We start from the raw sequence: 8,592 nt of genomic DNA, 5'->3' as shown, positions 1-8,592 counted from the left end.
CTATTCAGGAACTACAGCTTTACAAATCCAAATGTTCTAAACTCATCACCTATCATTAACTTGTTAGACCACTCGGGCATGGCCAACGACTGAAGATGTGCATAAAATGAGAGGATAAAAATACAGGATCAACAATACATAAACGGGAAAGCAGCATGGGAGAGACGGTGGATTTCTATAGGAGGGAATAGGGAATTATTAATAAGTTCTGTCAAATGCAGCAAGATGTTTGAGACCAAGGCTGAGTTCAGCTCTTATTCACCATATCCTGATATCCATGCTTCAACCCTAGAAAAGAAACCAAAGGAAAAAAAAAAAAAGGAGGGGGGAGGGGAAGACTTTGAAAAAGGAGAAAAAAAGAAGACAGGGCAGTGGAAAAGATGAGGGAGTTATGCCTTTTCTCCTTGAGTGCAAAAAGCACATGCAATCTTCAACCAAAACAAAGTATCTTAAGAGTTTAAATTCCAAATGATTAAACTAGCACAAACCTAGCTCCAATAAGATGACCAAATAATGTCTCAAATCCCAAATAGGAACCTGATAGTGGTTAGATGAAGTTTTCCCAGTGTGAACCATGAGATAAAGCAGAGTGCTAAAGGTTACAAATTGCTTCAGTTGATCAACAGAATTTTGGTGATTGAACAGAAGAAAGTTGAAGTTACCATAGCAAAAGAATTAATATCTATCCATCTAGGAGACAAAGTGCAAGCAATTTTAACTTGCTAATTAGTAGTATTATAAAACAGAACTAGCCTAACACTGGCATAGAAGATTACCTGTGACAAACCATGAACTTAAGTGATTAACCAATCTGTCAAGGGGATCAAACAGAGACATTCATCCCAGAGGAATCTGGTTACACAGGACCTTAAAGTAGCTTTCGCCAACAACTTTCCTTGGAAAGGAGGAAAAACAAAGAAATGAAAACAAAAGAAAACAAAACGAGGAAAGTAAAAAAGTGGGACTAGATAAAGAACCAGGTTGGTAACACAATTAAAATAAAAATAAAAAGGAAAGTTACAAAGTATTGCAGACAGCAGCAGAGAAATGCATTCATTCATATTTCTATCAATCAACACTAAACAAATTTCAAAATTATCAATAGAAATTTAATAGCATTAGCTCTCTACCACAAAGCAACTGCATACCTTCACATAGATTAATTAAAAACCAACCCTCCAAAAATTATCATTGAACAGCTTCAGCAAGAATACCATGTATAAAACCTGCATGAGTAGGGATATAACAGGCCATCCAGACCATCGAAGGCAAAAATGAAAAATGGAACCTATGATCAAGTTCATCAAAGAAAGGACAATAGTTGTAGAACATAAAGGCTGCTAGAAGGCAGAGGTGGCTGTAAGAAAATAAGAATCAGTAACCAAAACGGCAGATCAAAGAGGCCTACAGTAAGACCTAGCTTCCCAACAAGGATCACTTATTTTCTAGACTGACAGTAACAAGCCCCTATTCTACAATTAACAGATTGGAGGACATATGACTTCAGGTACATGTAGACCTGCTAGTACATGAGTTTCTAAATAATTCAATACAGAGGCAAAGTTAATGGAAACAAGGAATCGAACTTTCAAATAAACAAAAATTAAATTCACAGTTCAGCAATGGAGATAATGGTCCAACATACATCTAGCAGTAAAAGAAGCTTACTACAAATATTGCATGGTTGATTCCAGAAGAAAGCAGAACACTGCTTGGAATACTTTATCCATAGTAAATGACATCTCAGAGACTTCAATTCCAATCTGTTCCACACTCCTGCAAAGGATAAAAAAAAGAGCACAAAGGGCATACACATATGAAGAACCAATAAATGGCTAAAAACCTGAGCACCAAAATAAACACTAAACAATCTCTTTAAGAGCTGCCATTCATATAAGAGCCAAAAGCTCATTAAACTCTAAATAAGTTGATCATATCTTAACAAGCTTGGCTTGAGCCGAAACACGCCTAAACTAGAGACTCAGAAGTCAAACAGCTTGGAAAAGATTTGATCACAGAAATCCCCAAATTCCAGTTCCACATAAAGCCCACAACTCATTTCGGCTGAGGAGAAATTGAATGATCTTCTAATTCTGCAAAGGAAATCATATAGAAGTTACTATTAGTCATTAACTATACAACTCTACTGATGTTAAGTTATTTTTTTGTGAATAGTGACATTACCATTAATTTCAAGCCACTGCTTACCACTTGATCTTTCAAGTTTATTTGCTTCTTCTGCATCCGATCTTTTATTTGGTGAGAGTCCTTCAGCATTATCAAAGTTCAGAAAACGTTTTCTCTTTGATTCCTGGCCATCATTTACAGAAACTTTGGAGTCCTCTTTTGAAACCAACACTCCTTCATCCCCTGCATTTTTATATCATTCAGAATGGAAGTAAGCAGCTTGATACAATCTCCAGTATTTCCTACTTTTATGCCAAAAAGTGAACATTTATTCACACTAACCAAATAGTATCAACCTTCAGCAGACTTTGACCTAGAGCGCCTTCTTGGTCTTGAATCATTGTCTTCAGAACTTCTAGGAGAAGATCTTCTTCCTCTAGGAGGCCTATCTTCAGCTGATAAAAAATGTTTTTCCGCACAGCATTCTGATCTTTCATCTGTTTTATCAATGGAAAGTTGCTTGAATTCAGTAGACTTTGACCTAGGGCGCCTTCGGTGTTTTGATTTTTTCTCATCTGAATTTCTGGGGGGCAGCCTGCTTCCTTTGGGATGCTTGCGGTCAGCAGATCTTGACCTCGATTGCCATCTATCCCGATGTTTAGACTTCTTATCTCTACTTCTACCACTCCTCTCTTTGGCATACTGCCTACCTTCAGTAGATATAGACCGAGATCGCCTTCTATGACTATGTTTCAACTCATCATTTATTGTTTCATCAATTTTACCGTGGGGGCGAACCTTGCATTCCGGAGAAGCTGACAAGGTCTGCCGTCTGTGTTTTGATTTGTTATCACCCGAACTTGCAGAAGACCTGCTTCTTCTTCGATGCTTACCCTCTGAAGATAATGACCTGGAGCGCCTTCTGCTGTGGTGCTTTGATTTTTTATCCTTTTTGTTATCAGAATCGACAGATTTTGACCTAGAGCGCTTTCTGCATTTTGATTTTCTTTCATCATCCTTTGGAGATGACCTTCTTCTACGATGCCTTGGTGATCTCGAACCAGGACGGGATGATCTCCTCACCTTTGGTGAACTTTCTTGGCTATGTTTTGGGGAGTCTGAATCTACAGCAAGTGATTTTCTTGTTTGAGGACTCATACTCATAGTCCTACTCCTATTTCTCCTCAAAATATAAGAACAAGGATCATGTGATCTGTCCAGATCTCTTCTCCTACTCCTATCATTGTCATTTCGACCTCTATATGACAGTCTTTCACTATCATACCTTGAACAATGATGAGACCGCTCAGGTGATCTGGACCTACAGTCTCGCCGGAAACGAGGTGGAGGTGAATAAGAGCAAGACCTCCTCCTTTGCCTATAGCTGATTGGTGATCTTGACATGGACCTTGACCTTCGCCTATAACTGATTGGTGATCTAGACTTTGACCTTGACTGTCTTCGATAACTAAGGGGTGACTTTGATTTGGATCTTGATCTTGACCTTGCACGGGAAGTAGATGGTGACCTGTAAGTAATGATTTAGAAGCCTTTAACATAGAGACAAAAAAGGGAAAAACAGTGATCTCCTTTGGTTCCTATAAGTAAAAGCATCTTCTGGAAAGACATAATCAAAGATCTGACAACAAAAAGAGAATCATTACAAATAGATACCTCTTCTACTGTTCTGCTCCTAATTAAATAGTGAATCATAAACATTATTTGTTGAAAAAAGTGCTGCTGCTGCAGTCTATCATACCACAATAAACTAAAGGAGCAAACATAGGGGTTCTACTTATCATAACAAATAGCGGAACTCTGCTTGCATTCCTTATGTAGCTCAATAAGTAACTTCATTCTTTAACAATATTGAAGCATACGGACCTAACCAAAAAGTAAGCCTTACTTAACAAAACATGTATGTAAGGAAGTACATTTGTCCTGATGAGGACACATACCTAGATTCACTCTTGATTTCCTTCTCTTCATTAACAAGTCCATCAGCTTTTAGCTTCTTACTTATTTCGGCAGCTCTTGCTGCAGCTAACTCTGTTGCAGACTTCATGCTTGCAGCTCGATTAGCTGCCTGCTGAGCAGTCAAGGTTTGTTGCATAAGCAAAGCCTGTTGGAATTGCATCTGTTGCATGGCAACAGCTTGCTGCATCATCATAGGCAGAGACGATGATGTCAATGATGAAATAGCTGGTTTCTGAGGAAGCGTTTTAGCCATCTCCACATTTAATGGTCGACCACCAATATCCATATTGTTTAATGCCAAAGCAGCCATTGCTTCCTCAGGTTTTGAGTATTCTATATAAGCAAAATGTTTTGAATCAGTGATTGTACACTCGACAACAGAACCACAGAAGCTAAAAAGCTGTTTCAACTGCTCAGCTGTGAGAAGTGGGCTAAGATTGCTAACTTGTAGGGTTTTCTTCAATGCATCAGCCTTCCCAGCTTTGTCAGGAGAATCTGACATGCAGCAGACAACCGTTAGCTTGAGCCCAACAAAATAAATAGAACTTGGGAAATAAATTAACAAAGAAACAGACAGTTCAAAATACGATAGAGTAAAAAGTACCAGATGAATCCTTAATTGACTGAGCTTGTGCTTGAACCTGAGCTGAATGAGCTTGAAGGGCCTGAGCAGCAACAATAGTCTGAGCTGCAGCCATTGCAGCCGCTGAAGGTGCCATAGGTACCTGACTAAGAGTTCCCATGCTGGTTGTTGCAGCCAAAGCAGTCATCAGCAAATTGTGAGGAGGATGGTTCAATTTGCAATCAGTTTTAGCACAACGGCCATTGAGGTATTCTCGACAAACTTCACCAAGAGATGCCCCCATTCCAGGCAATATAGCACCACCTGAAGCACCAGAAATAATGCCTGGGATCATTCCCAACAAGCCAGGGAAAGCTCCAGAAACAGAACCTGTATAATTTGGCATGTTGGGCATGGTTTGGTTTACTAGATTTGGATATGTGGATGCAGGAGCCACCCCTAGTAGTCCTCCGGTAGACTTACCTGCATAACAAAAATTCAACATCTATGCCCTGAGCACTACAGACTGCAACCAAGAACCACGCTTAAAAGTGAAGCCAAAAGTAAGAACAAAGACTCAACAACAATTTTATATGGCCAGTGAGTGCAAAGTAATGAGAAGGTGAATATCATTGGGAACTTTTCAAATTCCTAATCGTGAGCCTTCTTCACCTAGAACAACAAAAATAATATACAAAAGACTGCATTTCATATTAGAAGCAAAAATTACTCTAAAGATTTGAATATTAAAAGATCCACGTATTATATAGACAATCAAATAGGGACAAGAAACATGCAAAGTCATGCATGGCAAGTGACAGCTAAACATGCAGTTAAAACCGAATAAACATAGTTTTAACGATGTTACCTGCACTGAAGAACACCGGGAATGGGCTACCCATGATGGGTTTCCCATTGCATTCAATGTTTACCATATAGTTCCCTCTCTTAGGCACCACATAAGTTACAGAGTAAGTCCCATCTCCCATATCCTTCACAATGCCATACTGTTCTGAGCCCCCAATACCCACACCTGGCGAAACCCTCACCTTAATCTGCGCACCCCCACTCTGTACTTTCCTTTCATCTGCATCTCTCGTTACCACCATAAACGTGGAGGCAGCACAGGCAGTGCCACCCGCTATTCCTGGCCCCGCGGCCATGCATTTAACGGGATCCACGGGACCAATTGGCTTGTTCACCAAGTCACCGGTGTCCTCGGATTCACTATCCGATGAAGCAGCCACCACATCCTTGTTACGGTTCTTATCAACATCCTTGAATGTGGCTTCGAAAGCTGCTTTAGCAGCAGCAGCTTTTTCAGCCTCAGTTTTTTGCTTGGCTTCCTCGGCTTGTTTCATCCATATAGGCTTTGAAGCGGTCGTGTTTCTATCCGCCATCAATTTAAAAACACCTAAATTGCTAGAACAATCAAATAAGCAATAATGCAAATGTCAACAACAAATAAAACAACGATATTTGAGGAAAAAATCCATCCAATGTGCGCCGGTAAACCTAGCTGAAATTTCAGAACTAGAATACTATTAAAGTCCCAATTTACTAATGCAAATGAAACAAAAACTAACCAATTAGCCCACGCAAAACCTCAAAATCAAAGCTAAATAATTTTTTTTTAGAAAAAGGAAAAGTAGGTTTGATATGACGCTTTTTCGATTTGACTGTTCATAACTTCTGGGGTCCGTTAGACTTTGTTTGGTTACCAGGAAATGGAAAGAATTTTCTTAAAAAGGAAAAACAAAAAATGGAAACGCCTTACCGGGTAATTTTGTTTGTATCAGAATTGGAACTGGGCCGTGTCGGGCCGAGTACAGGCCAAGTATGCCAAACTTTAGATTCATTTACTGGGTTTGGATTCAACTCAAAAAATATACTTAACATTTTATTCAAATTCGATCAAGATAAAAAATGTTAAATCCGAGCTCAATCTATTTGTATTAATTTTTTCTATATTATTTTATATATAAAATAAATTTAAAATATATAATACATTAAATACACTAAAAACATTAAATAATGTTAAGATAGTTACAACTTGCAAGTAAATACATTTAAAATAGTAACAAAATTAATAATAAAACAATAATTATAAAATATCTAAATAATAACAACAAAATAATAGCAGTATAATAGCAAAATAACAGCAAAATAATAACAAAATGACAGTAAAACAAAAGTAGAAAAAAATTAAGCAAACTCGAGTCGGGCCGAGTCAGGTCTAGACCAAAAATCTTACTTGAGGCTTGCCCCATTTAGAAAATAGGCCTTATTTTTTATTCAAGTCTATTTTTTGAACCTATATTTTTACTCACTTTTCGAGCGAGTAATCCAGCCTATGATCAAGTCACACTATATAATGTTCCAAGTTCAAGTCTCACTATATGTTTTAAGATTAAAGATTAAAGATGTTCTAAGTTCAACTCTCACTATACATTGTATTTTATTGATTTTAATATCTTTATAAAAGTATTATCATAATTATATAATTTACTTGTATAAATAATGTTTTCTAGTCATTTCCCAAATCAGTTAAGAAAATATCTAAAGTCCCTTTTAAAAAGTTATTAATTTTAATTTTACGTGTTTAATTTTTAATTAATTTTTATATTTTATTTAATTTCTAGAATTAGTGTAAATTAATATTCATTATTCGAATGATTAAATATAATTGAAATATATTAACTTATTTAACAAGTCAAATATTATTATAATAAAAACCAAATCATAATTAATACATGATTAATATATTCAATATATGATATAATTTTACTTCTTAAAAGTAAAATAAGCAGCATTGCTCGAAATAATAACTAATTAACTAATTAACTTATATCAATTATTTTAATAATTCAAATATAGTGCTAATAAAAATTAATATACTATAAATTAAACTCTTCACTATTTATAAATAATATAAATATAATATTTAGGTTATATTATAAAACTATATTATTTATAAAGTTTTATATATGAAATATATAATTATTTATTAAAACATAATGTAATTTTTTTTATATATGAAAACTATAGAATGCCACTCGATGTTTTGATTTTTCTACATGATAATGTTAAGCGAAAAGCTAGAATAAGAAAACAATCTAAATATAAAATAATTTAATATAAATTTTGAATATTAAATCTTTTAATAATCTTTACACAATTGATGAAAATAAAATAATAAAATAGTATAAATAATAAGATATTGCTTATTGATTAAATTGAATAGTTTAAATTAAGTTTAATGACAAATTTAGTCACTAATGTTTACATGTTTTATCAAAATGGTTCTAATTGTATTTTTGAGCTTTTTTTTTTTTACCATAAACCTTTTTTTTCAAATTGTTTTTTTAATAGATTTGACAGATAAAACGCATCTTATCCCAAGAAGGTCAGTAGCTTTTGTGCTATTTTCTCAGAGAACAAAATCAGGTTGCTGACTATTTAACGAAGTTGGCTCTGGTCAATAAAGAAGAGTTGCAAGTTTTAATTCTCCCTTGAAGGAGATTTTAACTTTCATTTAATCCGACAAGAATTTAGAATTCTAATTATTTATTTCACCAAAAAATTAAATATGGAATATTTTTAATGAGATGTAATATATTACTTAATTAACTCAATAAGATAATTATATGTGAAAATTAATAAAATAAATAAATCATACATGAAATTAAAAATAACTCTTAATTTAAAGAAAAAAAGTAATTATTTAAAAAATTCAAAATGAATGCGTGCACTTGTTTATTGAGAGATTTCAAAAGAAAATTAAAAATCAAATCGAAAATATTGAATGTGTGCATTCATTTTGAAACCCCTTTAGATAATTACGTTTATTTTATTTAAATTAAGAGTTATTTTCTTAACTTCATGATTTATTTATTTATTTTATTATTTTCCACGTGTAATTATTT

At 34.8% G+C, this 8,592-nt stretch overlaps 1 protein-coding gene across 4 annotated transcripts; it reads right to left on the bottom strand.

Annotated features, from left to right (window-relative positions):
* Window positions 1-1,856: 1,856 nt before the first annotated feature.
* LOC108487148 (uncharacterized) lies at window positions 1,857-6,414 on the bottom strand. Of its 4 annotated transcripts, XM_017791405.2 has the most exons (7): window positions 6,253-6,412; window positions 5,535-6,088; window positions 4,709-5,149; window positions 4,086-4,599; window positions 2,484-3,655; window positions 2,185-2,370; window positions 1,857-2,093 (listed from the first exon to the last, which is right to left on the bottom strand). In XM_017791405.2, exons 2-7 carry the CDS (start codon window positions 6,064-6,066, stop codon window positions 2,056-2,058), a joined length of 2,883 nt encoding a protein of 960 aa, XP_017646894.1. In that variant the 5' UTR covers window positions 6,067-6,088; window positions 6,253-6,412; the 3' UTR covers window positions 1,857-2,055. The 4 variants fall into 4 exon arrangements, with proteins under 4 accessions (XP_017646894.1, XP_017646893.1, XP_017646895.1 ...); XM_017791404.2 differs by having other exon boundaries at window positions 5,535-6,414; XM_017791406.2 differs by having other exon boundaries at window positions 2,209-2,370; window positions 5,535-6,414.
* Window positions 6,415-8,592: the final 2,178 nt, after the last annotated feature.

The sequence above is a fragment of the Gossypium arboreum genome, chromosome 10 (assembly GCF_025698485.1).
Source record: "Gossypium arboreum isolate Shixiya-1 chromosome 10, ASM2569848v2, whole genome shotgun sequence".
In the NCBI taxonomy this organism is placed as follows: Eukaryota; Viridiplantae; Streptophyta; class Magnoliopsida; order Malvales; family Malvaceae; genus Gossypium; species Gossypium arboreum.
Note: the sequence above shows the minus strand (reverse complement) of the source record. Positions and strands in the feature narration are given on the sequence as shown.

Bases quoted from the DNA above. Each gene is read 5' to 3' on its own strand.
- LOC108487148 (XM_017791404.2), bottom strand. From the start codon at position 6,066: ATGGCGGATAGAAACACGACCGCTTCAAAGCCTATATGGATGAAACAA. The intron at 4,600-4,708 runs GTACTTTTTACT...GCTGCATGTCAG, and splicing joins GTCAATTAAGGATTCATCTG to ATTCTCCTGACAAAGCTGGG. The intron at 2,094-2,184 runs GTAATGTCACTA...TTTCCTTTGCAG, and splicing joins GCAGTGGCTTGAAATTAATG to AATTAGAAGATCATTCAATT.